The sequence below is a fragment of the Lycium barbarum genome, chromosome 1 (genome assembly GCF_019175385.1).
Source record: "Lycium barbarum isolate Lr01 chromosome 1, ASM1917538v2, whole genome shotgun sequence".
In the NCBI taxonomy this organism is placed as follows: domain Eukaryota; kingdom Viridiplantae; phylum Streptophyta; class Magnoliopsida; order Solanales; family Solanaceae; genus Lycium; species Lycium barbarum.
The window spans coordinates 159,175,806-159,198,371 of record NC_083337.1 but is presented as its reverse complement, the minus strand read 5'-3'; the positions used below and the strand labels follow the sequence as shown (position 1 = coordinate 159,198,371).

The 22,566-nt window shown below is 37.2% G+C and overlaps 1 protein-coding gene across 1 annotated transcript; it reads right to left on the bottom strand.

Moving 5' to 3' along the window:
- Positions 1-6,705: 6,705 nt before the first annotated feature.
- On the bottom strand, positions 6,706-17,938 carry LOC132600999 (uncharacterized). Its single transcript, XM_060314296.1, has 15 exons — positions 14,986-17,938; positions 14,757-14,885; positions 14,442-14,633; positions 14,297-14,349; positions 13,848-14,184; positions 13,670-13,739; positions 13,379-13,555; positions 10,626-10,739; positions 9,818-10,002; positions 9,473-9,688; positions 9,113-9,388; positions 8,791-8,938; positions 8,527-8,660; positions 7,647-7,733; positions 6,706-7,570 (listed from the first exon to the last, which is right to left on the bottom strand). Exons 1-15 carry the CDS (start codon positions 17,656-17,658, stop codon positions 7,484-7,486), a joined length of 4,878 nt encoding a protein of 1,625 aa, XP_060170279.1. The 5' UTR covers positions 17,659-17,938; the 3' UTR covers positions 6,706-7,483.
- Positions 17,939-22,566: the final 4,628 nt, after the last annotated feature.

The window sequence follows — 22,566 nt, the reverse complement described above, 5'->3', positions numbered from 1 at the left end:
AGCTGCATAGTAAATCCGAGGATGAAATTGCCTTTCCTGCCTTGGAATCTAAGGGACAACTCCAAAATATCAGCCATTCATATGGAATTGACCATAAATTGGAGGTTGAGCAGTTCGACAAAATATCTATCATTTTAAGCGAGATCACCAGTTTGCAAGGTGATAAGCTGAAATACAAGATGTTGTGTTTAAATCTACATGATGCATGCATATCTATGCATAAAACACTCACCGATCACATCTATCGTGAAGAAGTTGAACTTTTGCCACTATTCAAAGAACATTTTTCTGTTGAGGAACAAGAAAATATTATCGGAGACATGCTTGGAAGAACCAAAGCGGAGAGTCTACAAGAAATGATCCCCTGGTTGATGGCATCTTTGACACCAGAAGAACAGCAAGGCATTATGTCGATCTGGCAAAAAGTCACAAAGAATACGAAGTTTTTTGAGTGGCTGAGGGAGTGGTGGGAAGGTATAAAGAGAGATGAGAGTGTAAATGCAGAGAAGGAATCAAAGGATTCTCTTTCATTGGCTGTTGATCCTTTAGAAGTTGTTTCTACATATTTGTCAAGAGATGATTTCAGGAGTTCAAGCATCTGCCACAAAAAAAGCGAGAACTATTCACTGACAGAGTCTGCTGATCATGATGTTGATAAAACCAATAATGCCAAGGGGAACAAAATTGTTGATCTATCCGGAGGTATAACACAGCATTCTACTGAGGTTGACAAGAAGAGATGCAACGACACAATTGGCATTGGTGATCAGAGAGAGACAACTTGTCAGGATATAAAATTATGCGAGAAGCCTAGGCAAAAGGAGAACCATCTAATGCTGACTCAAGACAAGCTGGTTGATGTAATAAGAAGAGTATCATGTGACTCCTCGTTGGATTCTGAAAAGAAATCATACCTCATGCAGAGCTTGCTGATGAGGCAAATACATTTTCAACTTCTTGCATTATCTAGTTTTTTGGTTTATCTTTGTCTATGAGTTCCTCCAGAACTTTTAGTAGCTAGAAAAATTTCGACTGCAAAAATAATATGTTAGAAAATACAGTGATTATACAATTTAGATATCCAGGAGGACAAATATTTGAACTTTTATCTAGTGAATCTTAGAAAAAACAAAGTCAATTTTCCTCTGGATTATTGGGAATATTATTAAGTGAACTACATTTGTTCTAGAATCCTTGGAATGGCAATTTGTTGACATTTAAATATACAAACGATTCTACTACTATACTGTAGATAAATGCAAAAGCACCTATACTTCTCTTCTTTTCTCTAGAATTCAGTTTATTTCTTCTGCCTCTTTTATTTGACTTGACTTTATATTGGTTCTTCAGCCAATGGATTTTGACACAGAAGAAATCTCATTCAGAGGCTGCTATTGCAAACGATAAGGAGAAAATCAATGGTCAATGTCCGTCATTTCGTGATAAAACCGAATCAGTTTTTGGTTGCAAGCATTACAAGAGGAACTGCAAGCTACTTGCTCCATGTTGTAATGAGCTTTTTCCATGTATACGGTGTCACGACGAAATTACTGATCATTGTCTGGACAGGTGTGAGTGGGATGCACTTGGTCTCCATGCCTATTGGCAAATTCAAGACTATCTTTTTTTTTTTTTCCCTGCTGATTGGTGTATCACAACTCTTGTTATGACATGCTTGCAGAAAATCTATCACCCAGATGATGTGCATGAAATGCTTGAAGATACAACCTATCTGTCCCAGTTGCTCAACTCTCTCTTGCCACAGTTTCTCCATGGCTAAATACTATTGCAGAATCTGCAAAGTGTTTGACGACGACAGGTGAGAATCGAGTTTACATTCTTCTGATTATCTTGTGGGGATTATGTCCCCTCACCTAGTTCCTTCTGCTAATAGCAGCTAAGGTGGAAAAATTCATAAACGGGTAATCAGTGCCTGCCTGAAGTTCAGAGTTTAACTTCTATACACTGACTACATATAAAAATATTACACTATCAAATAACCTCAAAAATAATTACAGATTTACAGGTAACTATCCATAATAAGAGAGATTAGTAATTTAGATAATAAGGCAGGTTACCTACTACAACAGGTTAAAATTATACTGATAACATAAAAAAGGTTTATGCCTGTTCACTAATTCTGAACTTAGTTATTTCGAACTTCATAGACTAGCATTTGTCTGTTCCAACAAATTCCTGCAGAGTGCTTCATTCACTAATTCTGGCTTCAACTTTGCGAACAGACAGATATACCACTGTCCTTTCTGCAATTTGTGCCGATTGGGGAAGGGATTGGGCATCGGATACTTTCATTGCATGACCTGCAATGCTTGCATGTCAAAGGCTCTCTCTGTTCACACATGTCGAGAGAAGTTCTTGGAGGATAACTGTCCAATCTGCCATGAGGACATCTTCACTTCAGCCTCTCCTGTTAAGGCACTTCCTTGTGGTCATGTGATGCACTCTACATGTTTTCAGGTATTAAAAATCATACAAAGTTCCTTAGTTAACTAAAACTAAACGGACTTTCCCACTGTATTGCTTATCTTTTCTTCTTTATTATCTTTTTCTTTTTCTAATTTTAGGACTACACGTACACACATTACACATGCCCAATCTGTAGCAAGACACTTGGGGACGTGAAGGTTAGCAAACTATTTAATGTGAAAGCTCATTAAACCGTTTGTGGTTAAAAAAAATTATTCTATATTTAGCTCATTTGATGCTCAATTTCAGGTGCTCTTTGAGGCGTTAGATGCATTTATGTCCGAAGAGAAAATTCCCGAGGAGTATGCTGGCCAGATTCAGGTTCATTCAAATCATGTATTGTGTTTCCATATACGAATATCTTTCTTAATTGGGGTTAATGTGATATCAATCCTCTTGACACTGAGAAGGTTACATACAGGTTATTTTATGCAATGATTGTCAAAAGAGAGGAACTGCTTCCTTCCACTGGCACTATCATAAGTGTTCACATTGTGGTTCATATAACACAAGGCTTATATGATCAAAATCCAGAGTTTGTTTGAAAAGCTGATTTTGTGCTCCCTGTCGAGAGGCGGATCCAAGATTTTAGGTTTATGGGTGTTTTGAATAGGACAGGATAACAACGTGATCAGGGATAGGTTATTTATACATATTAAGTGGATTTTCTTAACACAAATATAAAATCTAAGCCAAAACTACTGGGTCCTGTCGAACCCCCAACTTCAGTGGTAGATCATCCTGTCCCAGACAGTTGAGGAAGTGTTGCAGATATTCACCTTGAATGCTTGGGATGCATGAAGCAGTTCTGTTTTTTCATAGTCGATGAATAATGTATATGCTTCTTTTTCTTCAATCATCCTATGTTAAATTGCAACGATTCTTGGGTTCTGATTCATCATCAGTACTAACAGTGAGAATACTAACTCCTAACATGGATAGATTTTGAGTGAGATAATAAAGAAGAGACTTAAATAAGGGTCTTTCTTCATTTTTGTCTGATGTATTCCAGACAGTTTTTTCATAATTGAGTAATGAATTGTATCAGACTTGATCTACATTGTGAGCATGATTGTCTCTTAAATCCAAACGTCTATGTATCCTCTGATTATTATTCCGTCATACTATCCTTTTTTTTTGTTTGTTTGTTTAACCATTTGATATTTGGAACCTAGTGGCCCGACTAATTCTGATTTATGATGCGTGGACCCATTAATAGAGAAGTGCTCCCTACCAAGAATTTCGGGGCAAGTCCATAAATAGTCATCTTAGGACCCTTAAAATTTAGCCAAAATTTACAAAGTTTTTAAGTTTAGCCGCCTCAGAACCAACTTCATACGTGCAGTGTCTGAAGTTGAAATCGCGGGTCTAAAGTCTCTGACAATGCAGTTCAAATTCAGACATGAGGTCTGAATTTAGGCTTTGGCAATTCAGGTTTGAAATTCACGAAGTAATGCTTGCAAAAGCTGGTTACTTTAGAAAAAGTAGAATTGTTTCTCTGGCCAGCAAAATTTGTTGTTGTAAATAGCAACCCATATTGTTATGTCCTTTCAAATTTCCTTAACAGGATTGCACACACCACCTCCGTATGTATCAAATGAGTGGTGAAATTCCATTTGCTCTTAAACCTTGTGTATTTATTTCCATTTCTATATATGTAAACCATACAAGTACATGTGTGAAGTTGCAACGCAGAAGAAGAGTATCATAAACAGAGGTCTGAAGGTTGTTAACGTTGGCTAAAGTTTAAATAGCTTTAAAATCGGCCATCTTTTAGATAGTACCATCACAAGCGATTACACGAATAGCTGATTTTGGGACCCCTATTTATGTCGCAATAGGAGTTTATAAATTTTTGTAAGTTTAGCCACTCCAGACTTATGCGACTAAAGTTGAAAAAGCAGTGTACACAGTTACAACTTACCAACATGTAAATCTGAAGTTGTAGTTATCTGAAGTTGGGTGAAATATGTTTCCACTTACAGTCTTAATTCACCTCTACCAGTATTTTCACTTTTTTCCAATAACACCTACAATGTTATCAAGCTTTTCCAACAACAGTCACAACAACAACAACCAGCGCTTTTGTCTAAAGGTTTAGGGCAAAAAGTATCCACTTTTTGTATATATTAAGGTTTATTTCAGTTAAGGGGTATATATCACGGATTAAAATAGCTCAACCCTTATAAATCATTAAAGACCACTTTGGTCATATTCGTGATTTTTAGGTGTTGCTTAAGTGTCTGTTTCTACCACTTGAAAAGACCGCAGGAAAAACATGACGTTATTTTTCATGTATCTATGTTATCCAAAAGTACGGCCGCTAGCTTAATATACATATATTACATATAGCCGTGTAGGCTATTATTATTTTTTTAGCGGACAGCGAAAAAAAAAATGGCTCTAATCCACGATAATTTAACAAGTTTGAGATTGAGACGGGTTTATTGGAACTGAATCAAATTTTAGTTCTTCCCGTTTACGTTAGTTACACGTGTTGTGACTCGTATGTTATGGCCTTATGGCTTGTTTGAACCTTTACTTTTGATTGCGAAACAAATCACAAATTCATCAACACTTCTATTACTCCTGTATTGATTAAAAACAAAAGTTACATTAAGATGGTTAACAGCTCATGCAACTTTCAATCCCAAGAAAAGTTTTTACTCAATCACAATATAGTAATATATTCAAAATTCTATGTATTGATGACATAAATCTTTAAGTTCTATCAACTGATGACATGAATCTCTATTGTATATAAGCTTGGCAAAGATGAATATATAACTAGCTATTAATATTTAAAATTTACTAATAATGTAAAAACGTTATACTGTAAATTTAAATAACATAAATTCATATCTAAAATTCAAAAATAACGAACCAAAAAGATAACAAAGAAAATAACCATTACGATCATACGAGTCGAGTAGGCAATAGAGCCATTTATATCTCTTAATTTAAAGGCCCGTACAAATTCTTTGTGAATCGCTTGCTCTTTCTCTGCGGTGAAATCACGCGTGATATTATCGTATGTCTCATGTATATCCTTACGCGACTTGTTCTTGATCCTCTCAGCAATTTCTTCTGTACAAAGATCATGCAAAGTTCTAATCTCAAGGTAATTTGCAGCCAAAGCAATTTCCAAGAGGGATTTAAGGCTAGTGCACATTTCTCATCGTAATTCTTGGTTTCTTCTTCGTTTGAACCCGAAACCTCTGCATGTTTCTTGAGTTATTCAATGATTTTGAATAGCGTCTCAGTGTCAACATTGGGAAGTGGAAAGACGTTAGTAGCTAAATCATCTTCCACCATGTTTTTGATTGTTTTAGACTCCATGGCAATGGATTTTCCAAGCTCAAATTCGTCTCCATCAGAAGATTTTAAGATCAAAAACCTCTTCCCTGAGGTTGATGATGATATGATGATGCCGTGAGAAAATCTTTTTTTAGCTAGGAGGAAGACGCAGAAGAAGAGAAAAAGCTAGGATCAAATAGGTCCGCGCTGGTATTTATAGGAGTTGTGTGGTTTTTAAAACCCAACTTCAAACCTATTTGGCTTTGGTTCTTGGTTTTTGAAGTCTACTTGGTTTCTAAAAATAAATAAATAAATAGATTTTGACCTCTACATACTAACTGTGCAAAAGAATTTTGATAATATGAGGTAACATAAAAGATAAAGTACACATAACCGTCACTAAAAGATAAGAACTTTTGCCCCCTTTTTAGTTTCTCTTTTATAAAACCAATTCCTAATCCAATTATAATCCCAACACGCTGGAAAACAAACCCAAGCCAAATCCAAATTGTTTAAATGATTAAGACAAAATTTTAATTTAAACCTCATATAATTTTAGGATTTTATAAGAACTTGTAGAAGGAATATTACGGTTGTTCACTTAAATAGGGAAATAAACCACGTTTACAATATAAAAATGACATGGTTGAGTAGTTGACTAAAGCAATAGATATCCTTATCAGCAACCTGTGCAAGGCATTAAGAAAATACAATTAAGATATACAGTAATAGATTAAGGAAAAAAACAATACCAGAACCCCCACAGGTTGCTAAAAAATAAAAATACCAGAACCCCTACAGGTTGCTACCATGATACCCAAAAAAATAGCCAGAAGTTCAAGTCGGAAAGATCGAGTTTCAAAAAGTACGAAATGAGTAGTAGACACATTAGATGTACTAACAATCTTACTACTCGCAATGTTCAAAAAGTCAACTTCCCTTTCATTTAATTTAACTTTCGTAGACATCCGTAATACAAAGTTCCCACAACTTCTGGGCACTCAAAATTCTTTTTCCTCCAAGAGGAAACAACAAAATGAATATAGAGAGAGTATAGAAGACTTACTATTGACTGCATCACTAAAGACTAAAGACCAATTGCCAATCTATACAGACTTGCTTACATTGAAAGTGAAAGATATATGATTCATTACCTGTGTACAGAAGCAATATCTGGTAATAGTAGGTTGCCATTCGGAAATCAAACATCTACATGTTCCTCATGACCACGAAACTGGTGGCTACTCTACTTTCTTCAACCACGCACCTTATTGTAGGGATTCCAAAATTTTCAGATGACGCAAAAACTTTACTTTGCCAATGCTACCAAGTATCAAGAGCACCAAAACTTATATTTTTCTTTCCAATCCTCTGATAACTTCCACCATGATACACAAATTTGAAGTTCTTCTCGCTAGCAGGCCAACTACTCCTATCTTCTCTTCATCTCGTCAACAAATTTCTGATGGTATAGTACAGTTTATCACACAATTTTGTAACTTTGCAGATCAATTGAATAACATATGTGCACAAGTAGCATGATTGCCTTTGATGATTGAATGGAAAAGCACAGTAGCACGTCTTCATTGCAGTGTCGGGAGGTATATTTTCTAAGCTGAAATAGATTTACAGCTTCAAGAAACCAACGAAATTCCAGATTATCTTTTGACTATTGGAGAGGTACCATTTGCTGGCTGGACTAGTTTACAGCTTCGAAGAAAAGGACCTGTGGTTGCAAATGCCCTCTTTCACACATAACGAGAACATCATCCCAGCCACCAATTACCTGAATATAAAATATCAATAATAACAGAATCTTATTTGAAAGATAACAAGAAAAAATGGAAGAAACAGAATCTTACCTTTACGGTTTTGTCATCATACATGATCCAGTGTCCACGATCATGACTGTACGCAAAACAGTGATAATGCTGTCCATAGTAGCAAACCTGAAAGAAATGTCAAGCGATCAAATTATCCATCTTAGACACATTCCACATCAGAATTAAAAAGACACTTGTTAGAATGCAAACTGAAGCTGGTTCGACATCCAAAAGTACTACAAAGTGATTCTCATATTCAAACTAGCAACATGAAAGATACCTTTAGCTTAAGCATATGCAGATGAAGATAAATTAAAGAAAAAAAGCAAGCTCAAGCATATTGAGGATTCATAGAGAAAAAATCTGAACAGGGCAACAAAAAGGAAGCTGTATACTTTGAGATACGTTTTTGACCCAAGCTCTGACTGGAAAACAGTAATGTTCTTGACACAAACAAGGAAATACAGAAAAAATGGAATAAAATATACCCGGGCTGATCAAATAGTCACATTTACTCATCAATCATGAAAATACGGCTTTATGTACAAAAAAGGACACAATAACACAAGTAGTTCTTTCAAAGATGACAGAAAATACTCCTCAATTAGTAGAAATCGTAAAGGAAATATGAACCAGCTTGCAAGTAATATTTTAGAAGCAAAAAACAGTTGACATGGTTTTATGTATTAAAGAAACTAGTTGAGAATACAATATAACATAGACAAGGAACGTGTGAGAATTATCAAAATAGGAGGAGCAGGAAATTATCTGAAATATGGATGGGCTTGTATATTCGGTGCCAGACTGCCAGTTACTTTATTATATTTTGTCTTGAGCTAGTTATGGAATTTTAAATACTAAGGCCCCTAGCAATACAGAGAGGAAAATGTCAGCAGACAAAAGAATAAGAAACATTTACCACAGAAACTAAGTAATGTTTGTTTTTCGGATCAAGACCACGATAAAGGACACCAATGTCCACTTCAGTAGATAAAGCTGATAATGTCGCTTTTATGTCATCTACATTCTCACATGTATTCTGCCAACCTAAAACTGCAGGGAGGAAAAAACAAGTCACATTGGAAACAAATATGATTCTCTTATGATTTTTACATCACCCATGGGAACAAAAAAAAAAATAGAGAGAGAGAAGGGAAAGGGGAACATCAGAAACTATAGTTACCCGTTGTGAAAATATGTGGTGGAGCAGAGAGAATGTGATGAATATAGTTAAGTTTCTCACATCCACCAACCTCAGGATCGCAAGCCAACTGATGGTTCATCTCAACAAGATTCAGAAGCTCATCGAACGAGCTTTCTGGACACATAACCTGAAATGAAAGAACAAAAACTCAGTAAAATGTGTAAATTGATTCGTCCCCTCCTCAGAATAACAGTAAATCAAATTGCTCATTATCCAAACAATGTCTCTCGTTGAACTTCAAAAGATTAATTTACTGAATGGAAACTAAAGTGAAATTGCCTCAAGGAACAACAAAACATGCCTTCATTGTTCGGAGAGCACTGGCATTAATATTATGAAAGAACGATGTGTACTTCAGATGTCTAGACTCCAATCCACAATTGTAGCAGTTCATCCGTTCAAAAATATCCATCCCGAAAAGAGAGTGCACAGTACAAGCACTACTTGAGCAATCCCAAGAGCCCATACAGCTGCTATCCGCAGATTCAGCATCCGAAACACCTAAAGTTGATGTAAATGATCGATGTAGGCAATCGAATATTACACCCAGTACTTCAGAAGCATCATTCATTTGAGCCTGTAAGTCAATATCTCGTTAATTGAATTCAAAGAAGCTGACTCCTAGTAAAATATGAGGCAATCGATGGAGTTCTGTATTTACCTCCTGAAAGAAATTACTATCAGGATAAAGGTTGCTGAGGGCAATTCTCAGAGAAGTAGGAGCTATAGCCTCTCTTCGCATCTCAGTGGAAGCCGTGTTCAAAGCAGTGAATATGTCATATAAAGCACATACCACACATGGATCACCCACATGATCATGTTCTGAGGATGATCTTCTCAAAAATTCATCTCGAAATTGCCTTAGATGCCACAATGACTAAAATGTGGCAAGAAAACAATATAAATCAGAGAACGCACTTGAAGTTAAAGAAAACTGGAAACAGAAGAACCAAAGTTAACTTTTCTATTATAAAACAAAGCATTAGCACTTGTAATCACTGCTAACCTGTATAATAACATTTAGAAAGCAATTGTATTCTCCAACTTCATTCTTTAGCCCAGTGCCATATACATCCAATTCTTTGACATTTCCAAGACTAATTTCACTATCCGAATCCCCGGTTTCAGAGATCATCCTCTGTGCCCCTGAACTTGCCATCAAGGGAAATCTCTGATGTGCATGGAATGCATCTGACATAAAAAGAGAGAATGAGGACAGAAGTCACTTGAACAATCAGGAGATAGGAAATACTAATGCAGTTAAGAGCCTGTTTGGATGGGCTTATGCCTATAAGCTGCAAACAGCTTATAAGCTAAAAAAAATAAGTTGGGGTAGTCTAACTTATTTTTAACAGCTTATAAGCTGCTTTAGATAAGCTAAGTCAAATGGGCCCAATTATTTTTTTGAGCTTATTTTAAGCACAAAATGACTTTAAGCTGGCCAGCCAAACACCCAAAAAAGCTGAAAACAGCTTATAAGCAACTTATAAGCCAATCCAAACGGGCTCTAAATCTTCAAGCCAAATGGAAGAACAAATGCTGCATCAGTTCTCAAGCTATAGCACGTCACTTTCCTTCAAAAACCATTAAAAAGGGTCTTAATTTGACAGAAGATGGGAGAAACGTAGATAAGTTGTCTTCTGATCATCAAGCTTAAGCAGAGAACTAGATACAGATAGAGAACAGCCTAGACTACTAATTCCCAAAAAAAATAAAGAACAGCCTAAGTTAATACACATTAAAACTATCTCGGGGCTTAAGTTAATACACATTAAAACTATCTCGGGGCTTGTTACAAAGATAAATAGACATACCAAGACTTTGGCGTACAGCTCTCTGAAGATCAGCTTGGAACCTTTCTTCATCATCTTCCTCCACATGTAGCTGCCTCAATGTCTTTGTTCCACTATCTCTGGTACCATTATTTTCTGGGATTGAAATCAAATAGTAGTGAATTTAGTTCACTTCAACAGAACCCGAGCATAGAACAGTTTCTAAGTGAAATTTCATGGAAAAATATTGGCAGAGCACCTATTTACACCCACCAGCTTTTTTTAAAAAATTCTGAAGAAGGTTGCCGGAGAGATCAAAAGGGTAGGATCTCAATTTGGCCCAAAACTGTGTGCAACTCCAAAAAGTTTTTTTAAAAAGAGACTCCACCGATTTTTTATGTCAAAGGTTCATAGAGTTGGTAGGCTGGGTGTTTGGAGACAGACCCTGGAATCTAAGGATTTCAGGTTGAGCAAGACTAAGACGGAGTATCTGGAATGCAAGTTCAGTGATGTTATGCATGCGGCGGAGGTGGAAGTTAAGATCAATACACAACTCATATCCAAGAGGGGAAGTTACAAGTATCTTGGGTCTATAATCCAACAAAACGGAGAGATTGACGATGATGTTGCACATCGTATTGAAGCGGGGTGGATGAAATGGAGGCTCGCGTCACTATGTGATAAGAATGTATCACCAAGGCTCAAAGGTAAGTTCTACATAGTGTTGGTTAGGCCTACTCTATTGTACGGGGCAGAGTGTTGGCTAGTCAAGAACATACATGTTCAAAAGATGAAGGTGGCGGAGATGAGGATGCTCAAATAGATGTGTGGGTATACTAGAATGGATAGGATTAGGAATGAAGATACACACGACAAGGTGGGAGTGGCCTCCGTGGCGGACAAGACTAAGATGGTTTGGGCATGTGAAGAGGGGCGTGGATGCACCAGTAAGGAGGTGTGACAGGTTGGCTTAGCAGGTTTTAGGAGAGGTAGAGGTAGGCCGAAGAAGAACTAGGAGAAAGTGATTAGACAGGACATGGCTCATTTTCGGCTTACTAAGGACATGACTCTGGCCATGGAGACAAATCTGGAAAGTTAAGATACCTCTTAAGGCTGCATGCTTTACATGGTTGCTAGCCAAAGAAGCTGTTTTGACACATGAAAACCTGAGAAAGAGAAGGATTATATTAGTTTCAAATTGGTGCTTATGTGGGGAAGCGGCCGAGACAGTAGGGCATCTGTTTTTACATTGCCGAATTACTGATCAGCTATGGAAAATTTTTATCAATCTCAGAGGCATATCTTGGACAATGCCTAGCAAGATTGTTGACACTCTTTCTAGCTGGGAGGAGGCTGGGATTGGGGCAAGGAATAGAAGCTACTGGAGGATCATTCCAGCTTGCATATGGTGGACAATCTGGAAAGAAAGGAACTCCAGATGTTTTGAGGATAGAAGTAGCACTCTACAGAAGATCAAGCAAGACTGTATGTTGCTATTTTGTTTTTGGTGTACAAAGAATCCCTCTGTAGATGCAGAATCAATCTTAGAAGTTCTTGACTCGTGTTCTTAGTTTTCTTTTTTCTTTTGTAAAGGGGTTTTCAGTACTACCTAAGTACTGGTCTATAATACAAAGTTGATACCTGTTCAAAAAAAAAAAAAAAGGGGACATGCCTCTAGATCGGAAGGTTTGGAGGTCGAGGGTTAGGGTAGATGGATAGTAGGTAGTCGAGTGGTGTCGTAATCTTACTAGTATTTTTTTAGTCTGCTCTATTCATCTTCTCCTTATTTAGTAGTATTTTTTTAGTTTTCACGTAGTATTGTACAGCTTACCCTCCCGAGACCCCACTTGTAGGATTACACCAGACATGTTGTTGTTGTTCATAGAGTTAGTCCTAGATTGTGCTCACTTTTTAGCTATAGCATAACATGCCAACTTGAGTATGGTCAAGTAATGCCACAATTGCTACATCATTTATCTGAAACCAAGACCCCTTGCTCCTTCAAAGTTTAACCAATGAAAAAATGGAAAGAGATGATTGAGTTCACCAATCACTGTTGCTAATACAACAGAAATTAGCTTAGGCATAGATTTGCTTGTTCCAAAGATTCAAATACAGGATGTGGTCCAACTTTAGAAGCGACAGTTTATAAGAGCAAAATCAACCCAAAAATTACCTATCTTAAAAGCCGTCATAACATTTAAACCTAGTAATCTATATTTGATCAAATGAATAAATGAACTCTCTGTTTCAATATTGAAAAGAAATACTTAGTGTTTTAAGTCAATAGGTTAACAAAACAACCCTCCTCCTTTCTCCGGGCTTGGGACCGGCTGTGTTATAGAGATGACACTAACTAACACACAGGCGGAGTTATCACATGAATGTCATTCTTCAACAATCCCGAAGCTTTTCCCAAGGTAATACACACTTCCATTGAGCCCACATTCACCTTGCATATTTAACAAACTAGTGAACACCAAATGATAAAGAAGCAGTAAGGAATTTGAACTATAAAACAGACACTTCCTGAGAACAGTCAATCACGGGTTACATTAAATTCATCCACCATGTAAGAAATACCCTCCAACATGAAACTGTTCATTTTTTCTACAACCAGGAAATCCCGTCATTTCTGACACAACCAACTTTCCTTTACAAGTAAAAATAACAGCAACTAGCAGAAAATGCAAAAGCATCAACCACCCATTCATGTTGAAGAAGCAAAAGAGAAGTCATCTTCAAGAAAAGCAGAAGCAGCCAGTTACATAAAAGTTAAGCAAACAATTACTCACCATGTGAAGAATCCAGAGCTCTTGATTCACTAATTTCAGGTTTTTCCCTTTCAGAAGAACCAGATTGATAATTCCCCTCACTAAATTTAGACGAATCCTTCTGGCGCCGGCCTTTTCTTCCAGATCGCTTATCAGATATCAATATACCATCCTCTGGAGTTCCTTTGTTTGACGATCCTGAATAAGAGAAACAATGATAGCATATTCAGATGACATCTTCCTAACCCTGTAACCTTTGGTACAAATTATTTGGGAAGCATAAATAATTCCTGTCACAAATCAAGGCAATACCATCGCTTTGTGCCATTCTTTCTGGAAAGTTCTTCGAAAGACCTTCTAAACTGTTGAATAGTACATTGTTCTGCATAAAAGGAAAGTCACATGTTACGGCCTTAGTTTTAACTTTTAACAACATGAGAAATCAGAATGACAAAATTTCTAACAGAAAAAAGACAATCAGAGTGTTAACCTTCTCACTATTCTCCCGTTGCTCATTGATTTTCTGATCAATATCACAACACGTGTCGGGATTCATTTTTTGATATGGGTAAGAGTCAGGATTCCTAACTGCATCCATATTCTCTTGAATTGTTCTTGCAGTTCTCTTATGTTGCTCCGCCAGATGCTTCAGCTTAGCCTCATTCTCAATTCTTCTTTGATACTCTAAAGTTTCTTCAAGCTTCCTTTCCTCGGCTTCAAGCTCAATCATACGTTTGTACTCCTCCACCTCCTGTAGATCTAAGGTATTACCAGTTTGAGGAATTTCACTCTCTTGATCATCTCCATCATGAGCAAGTGGAAATGAGCTGCACCAAAACATACTTGGAAATATTAAAGGACGTGGAGGGTTTGCTTAGATGCATAACTAGAGGTTGGGTAAATGGAGAAATAGGCTGTTGGAACTAGGAAGAGACATACGCATGTTCCAGAGTCTCATCGTGAAGCACATGCAATTCATTACCACTGTTAGGCTGCACAAGTAAGAGGAAACAGGTTATACCTCCCCCCAGCAATACACACAAACAACTGCTTCAGAAACAAAAGTCTGACCCACAGCTCAAACCTTTGAATCCTTTGCTTTTCGATACTCTTTGTTCTTTTTCTTGTCCTTTGTCTTTTCATGGGCATTTTTATACTTCTCATTTCCCCCAGTTGAACTCTTCTCGGAATCACGTGCAAGTTCAGCCAGAAAAGCCTCCCTTGCAGCATCAGATTTCTCAGTAGCATCTTTCTCAGCCAGGTCCTCCAAGTGTGCCTAAGAATGAGAAGAAAAGATCGTCCTAATCAAAAGAAGAATGAAAAAGGCGAAAAGAACATAGGAGGAGAAACAGCAGTAAAGATTCTAAGAGCAACATATGTATTTCACAACAGCAGATACCCGCAGAAATGATTTCAGTAGAGGCACTAAAATCCGCCTGTAATCTTGGGCAGATGCAGGCTCAAGCTTCAACTCCAACTGCTGCATCCCGGTAACCATCCGCATGATTCGTGCATCAATTTTGCTAAGCTGCATCCATGAAATTGTAAGATCAAAAGACAATCAAGCAATGCAGAAAAAGAAAAAAGAAAAAAGAAAAAGAATGTTAGACTATAGCTGATGCACCAACCTCAATGGAGACATGTTCCTTCTGTCTCTGTATTGCAACTTCCACGCTAGAATCCACCTGATGAAGGTAGTCCTTCAGTCTCCAATCATCCTCTTCGCCAGACTCCAAGTCACAAAATTGGGATGCTCCACCACCGTAAGTTTCGTCAAATCCGAATTGATTTACATTGAGAGATTCTGCTTCCTTCAGAACATTTGATATAGCATCCAACTCAAACCTATTGCTAATAATTGTACCATCGTTGTCACTTTCTATGAGTTCTTCTCGTCGCCTCCTCAAGACGGAATCATAGCTTTGTCGGACAAATTCTACTTCATGTTCTCTTTTTTTACCCTCTTCTAAGCAAAGATCTTCTACTGCCTGCAGTGCTTCCTCGTAACTTAGGTGCTCAAATTTTCTCTCACACAAACCCTGGAGGTCGTAATACTCCTTCTCAAGTAATCGGAGAATTTCCATACCTTGTTGACCTTTCTCTTCTCTTGCACGTGTCCATGATGCCAAAGCTTCAACACTTGATGGACCAGCAAATAACCAGGACAGTAGTGCATCTGGGTCAATCAAAACTCCATTTTGATACTGATTACCAGACAAAATTGCTGCATTTCTATCATTAGAAACTGCATCAAGGCATGCGCTGGGAGAAAGATTGTGCTGCAGGAAATGATGATCAAACAACAAACATGTGCTATCCTCACTGAAAACTATTTTCTCTAGATTGTCGAATCCATGAGATCCATTGTTTGTTTCATCTACAGCAACAATTTTCTCAGGATACCTCCCTAAGCCACAAGAATGAGAAAGTTCTTGCAAGTATTTTAGTACCTTTTTCAGTTCTTCAGGACCCAAGAAGCATATGCACAGAGGGCTTTGATCAATATTGTAGTTAAGGAGTTGAGAGCCAAAAGGAAGACCCTGAAGCTCTTCCACAGCAAAATGCATAACCTTGCTGAGGTGAGTTGAAGCAAGATATTTATTTTTAATAAGAGCCTCAAACACAGCACGGATTCTTTCAAGAAGCTTTGCTCGCTCAGGGTCATCAGACAGTGGCAAGCCTTCCGGAAGTAAACAGATCTTTGAAGCGCCATCTTCATCACAATCCATAAAGTCAATATCTGAGATCTTATCATTTTTTCTGCTCTCAACCATATTTCCATTGGGTCTATCCCCTACTTTCTTCCTTCTAGGGGACGAGTCCCATTCGTCTTCATGGCAGAACGCCTCCAAATAGCCATCCTTAGGCCCTTCTCCATCATCTCTTCCATAGGAGTCATCTAGAAAACCATGGCCTTGAGATCTTGATTGCTTATCAAGCATTTTCGCTGCTGCGTTAACATCTAATGGTTTCCAAGAACAGTTCAGAAGCATCTCAGCCCACTCATTCTCAACATTTTGAGGCAAAACTGACTGCATTTTAGGCAGCAAAGCTCCCATGTGATCATGCACAGCATGACGAATGTGTGATTGAGAATCAGCAAATTTTTCATTGCATCGGCAACATGTCCAAAACTTCCATGTTTTATGGGTTTCGGCAAATGGAAGAGCATCAGATAATACTTCAATAGCCGAACGATCCTTAGAAACACCAAAATGTGCCTTAAGATCTGAAATTCTAATTCTAAGCAATTCTCTCTTCGCATCCAAACTTACAGAATTCCAATATGACTGCACCCAATTCCTTCTCTCAGTGGAAGAAGCATTCTTCTTTGCATTTCCACTCTTCCTCCTATCACCTGCTCTCGGACCCGATCCTGCTGTTGAATCCAAACCTTTATCTCCATCATTATCTGATTTGACAGTTTCTGACTTCTGCTGCAACAGCCTGGCAGCAGCTACCCGAACCTCAATCTCCTTTCTCCTCTCTTCAGGTGTCTTAGTCGCCTTCTTAATTTCATTCGGCCTTCTTCCCTGAACCAACCTCAATTCCATTGGGTCCTCAGACACCCTCCTAATAGGAATCAACCTGAATTTCTCCTCCCCAGTACCTATATTCTTCATCCAAGTAGATATCGAAGCAAAATTCGACTTCTGAATCAAGTTATGAAGCTCCCCGTGTATATGAGATATCCGAGCTTCAGGCGACGAGATCTTCTGTTGACTCTCCTCCTGTAAGCTCTCTTTCGCAGGATCAATGGGGTTCTCAATCGCCAACGCTCTCTCACACTCCTGCACAACCTCCTCATACTCCTTCCCGTCATTCGCCGCCTCATACAACAAATTCGCGTAAAAATGCGCAAACTCAACCGAGTACGGAGACAACGACACCGCTTTCCTAGCACTCTCGATCGCGTTCCTCAAATGCCTCTGCTTCGCGTTAGGATCATCAATAATCGACGCAACCTTCACACAAACCGTCCCCTGGACTCGGTGAATCAACGCCGAATAAGGCGAACTCTCATGCTTACTACTCAAGTCCTTCATTAACCTTAACGCTTTCGTATGGTTACCGCGCCTTAACGACGTTAAAGCACGCTCACATTCAAGCTTAATTGAAGCATAATTACTGTTCTCACAATTATTAATTAGTGCCAGGTCATCGTTTCTAGTCAACGATCCGTTAGTAATTGAAGGAACCGTTGACACGTCAGCATACAGCTGCGACGGAGGTGACACGTCATCGGAGGGTGAAGTTAAGGGTTTGGAGCGAGGAGCGACAGTTCGCTTCTTATGCCCCATTAAATTAACCCTACTTCGATTTAATCGAAGGCATAAACAACCTTAAATACGTACAATACACATAGCAATTGTCCAGATTAAATATATAGATATAGAGAAACTTACCGGTGAAAACAGTATAGTCGGAATCGGATACACAAATCGATCGGAGATAAAGAGACTGTGTATAGATAGATATATATTATATGTATGTATAGTGTCAGTCTTGGTGGGGGTGGGGGTAGGGGGGTAGGTGGGAGGGCGATGTTTTTGTGGGAAGATATGTACTGTACTGAGCTGTGGAGTTTTTTTTGGGGGGGAGAGAAAGTGGAAAAAGGTGAAAAAGGAGAAAATGAATTATGGAGATTAATTAACGTGGGGGTGGGGCAATTTTCAGGACAGTGCTTTTTTTCTTTTGGAGTTTAGTAGGAGTAATTACTAATTACTATCCTTCCTTTTCTTTGTCGTGATGAAATTATTGTTTTAAGATTTTGTTACCTTTAATGCTAATGATTTTTCACTTTTATTGGAATGTAATACTACCACCTTTTATGTATAGCATAATTACTTGATCATACAAACATGTTAAACTGTGTAATTATAGGCTTTTCGAACAGGCCTTAAAAAAAATTAATTAAAAAATAATTTATCAATATTATCTTTTTATTTTTTCCCAAACTTTTCTTAAAACAAGAGATAGTCAGGCCCTAAGAAAGTTAATTAAAGACATTAACGAGAAGGGTGATTTTGAAAAAAAACAGAAGAAAGTCTAAGAATAATTGAAGTTGTGTATTGATAGGGTATATAATTTACAATAATGATGTAGAATTCTAGCAAATTGATCTTTTTGATGTAATCAATTAATGTTAATTATAAGGAACAACATTGTAATTTATTTTTATATTACAAATAGTTTATATTGTTGATTTCTAAAACTTGAATTAAAATTCCTTAAAAGAGTGGCTTGGTCGTCGAAAAAATTGAAATGACTAGTTAGAGAATTAAGATTGAAATTGCAACAAAGATGATGCTGGAAGAGTTATCATATTTGTGCAAGTCTTGAGGGATAAAAATAGCAATTAGCATCAAGTAAACAAGTGGAAAATACCACAAAATCAGTTCAAATATCACCATTATAAAAATTTAAAAAATTACAAATATCCAACGGAAAAGGTAGCTATAGCAAATTGAGTTCGAGAAACGTAACTTGGCAGATTGGCACAATTCCGCTAAGTATGAACTTTCTGTACTCGTCCAATAATATAGCCACTTGCCTAAATTGTCTAAAATGTTATGCATCATCACTTAAGTGAGTTGCAAACATACAAATTATGCTGAGAAGATAGTATTACTACTTCCTTTTTTTCTTTTCTTTTTTTTACTTCTACATAGAAGTAACTTGATTTGTTTTCTTTTTCCAGAGTAAACAGTAAAGTGTGTTAACCATAAAAATAAAACTTTAGAATTTTGTCATTCGAGAAAGATAGCAAATGTGTGTTCCCTTTCGGCTAAAGTCATGGGACAGAAATGTACAAAATGTTTAACATATGCAGTGAATATATAGAAATTATAGAGAAGAAATTAAAGTTTGAGTTATACAAGAAATATTATCATTTCTACCTAAAATTAACTCGTTTTGAAGAATAGAAACAGAGTCATAATATAAAACAATATGAATTATTTTCAGATTACTTTTAGTATATGATATATTTATGAGAAAGAACACATAACGAAACTTAGAAAATTTTGTATGTCTTCAACTAAGACGATAACAACCTGAAATATTTGCTAGCTAAAAGGTGAAAAAGTATGTTAGCCTCCGTCTTTGTCAAAATGTTTTCTCACCCTTGATTTCCCTTTTCATGTTTTGGCTCATGGTCCAACCAGTACAAATTTGCAACAACCACTTAAAGATTTCGAATTATGAAACTTTTCCTCTTTTTAATTTAAGAAAGCAAATTTAGTAAATAGAGTAGCTTATAATGAAAATCTCCACATAGAAAATTGAAACCTTTCCATGGTGTGTGTTTCTAAAATAGATTAAATTATTTCTTGTTCATAAATTGTATATGGTCTCAAAAAATATACGAGGACAACCTTCTTTCAAAACTTGTCACTCTTGCCTCAAATAGTCTGTATTGGTTCACAATCACAATTAAACCAAATCTTTCTTTTAGCTGATGTTCAGTATTTGCTTTGAGATAGTGATTAATTTGGATTCACGTCAGGTAAAGCTCGGTGAATTGCTCCCTAGCACGATTTTTCCATTCTCAAGACTCGAATTTGAGACATTTGATTAAAGATGGATGGATCCTTTTTTATTTTCCACTCGGTGGGTGATACCATTTTATTAAAGGAGATAGGATAATGTGCTCTCATAATTCAAGACATTTGACTCGAATTCGAGACATTTGATTAAGGATGGATGGATCTTTTTTTATTTTTCACTTGGTGGGTGATACCACTTTATTAAAGGAGATGGGATTACGTGACTCATAATTCTTGATAAGTTTTCTTTCTTTCTTTTTTTTCTTAATCGAACTATAATTTTTTCCTAAATTTACTGGAGGAGGTCGCATTACGTGCTCTCCTAATTCTTAAGAAATGTGCGTATATCAAGGTATCTTTTTTTTCTTTTTTCTTTTTTTTTTTTTTACTAATCAAGCTATATATATTGATATGTAATTTAATTAACCCGAAATTTCACTTACTTAGAGATTGAGTATATCCAAAGGCAAGAAATACAACCAATGTCATACTTGCATTACTTTACTGGGTGCACTTTTCATTGTTCGCTTTAATTTCGTCCTTTACAATATTGTTTCCTATAATTGGAGTGAACTAATATATAATTCACATACCAACCTCTACCGAACCGTCTGGTCGTTATAATGTTTTTGACCATTTACTCTTGTTAAACCTTCCCCAAGTTCCATTAGTATGATCTACGACTTAATAAAGTCATTGGATTGGTTCCCGCAAGGTTCGAGTGTAAATTGAGTCATTAATGCAGAAGCTAGTTAAGTTAACGAGTTAGAGTTGACCACGGTCAACGTCGGGTTAGGATGATCCTGTGTCAATGTTTTGGAAGCTCCAACAAGTTAATATGATGATTTTGAACTTGGCCACAAGTTTTGGTGAGGATCCGAAGAGTTTCAGATGGATTTGGATTTTGTCGCGCTCGTATTCGATGTTTTCGTCGTAGGTCTTTGGCTAGAAAGGGATCCATATTGATCAAACGACCTTTGTTTTGTGTGAGGATTGAACCATTAGATCCGTATCGTAATTACGAAGCTATAGCAAAAAGAATCGTCGTGTTTCACCTCCGTATGAGGCAGTTATGACCATTTTTGTGCGGACTGTTCCAGTAGGTCCGCTGTAGCGGACTCAGGGCCGCCGTAGCTAGACCGCTGCAGCAACCAACAGGGGCAGAAAACCCTATTTTTATATTCCAACTCCGAACCATTACCCACAAGACCCCAAAGTCAGTTTTCAAGAGAGAAAGAAATAGGAGGTGTACTTGTGGTGATATAGGAAGAAAGGAGTTAATGTATACTCGTGATGTTGACTGTGGCTTGCTACCCTGTTAGTATGATTAGGTGGTTACCTGGATTGTTGTTATTGTGATACGTATTGTAGTCAACTCTCTCTTGTTATGATACACATCTTCGGAGAAAGGAAGGATAATGAGTTTAGATCTGAATCATGATATAGACTTATGATAGTACGCAGATGAAATCTTAATTATGATTTATTGTTGATAACGATATCGTGCATGGCGTACATTCTCATTCATACGCATATTAATATTGAATTATGACTTGGTGTTGACATATGAGAAAATGGAGCATCTTGGTGATACAAGACACTTAGTTAGGAGGTGTACGTGTTATGTTGGGAAGTAAATAGGACATAGACCTTTATGTTGGTTGAGCTGGTTGGTATGATTCATTTTATGGTTGAGCTGATTTATCTAAGTCTTGATATGACTTGTGGCTTTGTGACTTGTACCTTCATTGTTATTTTGTTTGCATTGTTTTACCCCGTTTACACTCATTTATGCATTCATACATGATGGAAAGTGATGTGAAGAAGTTAATATAATCTTCTTGTTGAACTTGTGATATTATTTGATACATGGTACTTGATAAATTGATCTTTGAGAGTGATGTGACAGTGTTATTATACAAATGAAAAGGCACATTTGATAGGGGGAGACGATGTGGCCTACGAGTGAAAAGGCACATTTGACAGGGAGTGAGGATGTGGCCTAGTTGTGAGCTCGTGGTCAGAGGTTCGTTCTAGAACGAGTGGTACATGGACACCATGGGTCCCCCGCAGGTCATGACTATTGGGCAAAGACACCAAAACATGTGTGTACACAAGTGATAAGTGACTGAGAAGTAAGGTATTTGGCCAGTGCATTGCATGCACTTCATCATATTTTGCATTGCACAACATTACATTTTATTCTGCATTATTATATGCTCATTTAGTTCTAATTTTGGTATGGTTTGTTGAATGGCTATTATGATATACATATGATCATTGACTGAGTGAAATTATGGGTTAGTGATTCTACCTAGGGTCGGAACTTGGACTTGTGATTATCAGATGAGATTATTGAGACTTGACAGACTTGTGGTCTAGAAGCTTCATCTTAGGCTGAGACTCAATAATGGGATGGTATGTGACTTGAATTTGAGTATTAAGTACCTATATGTTTATCTTGTTGATTTTATACTTATATGCGTGAACTAATCTTAGTCGGCCTATGATGCTTACCGATACATAGTGTTTGTATACCTTGCTGCACCTTTTTTTAGTGCAGATTGTGTTCCAGAGATTTCATCCAAACCACATCTTTAGCTTGAAGCTAGTTAGCTTGATCGGATCCGAGGGTGAGCTTCTATCCATGTCATGCCACCT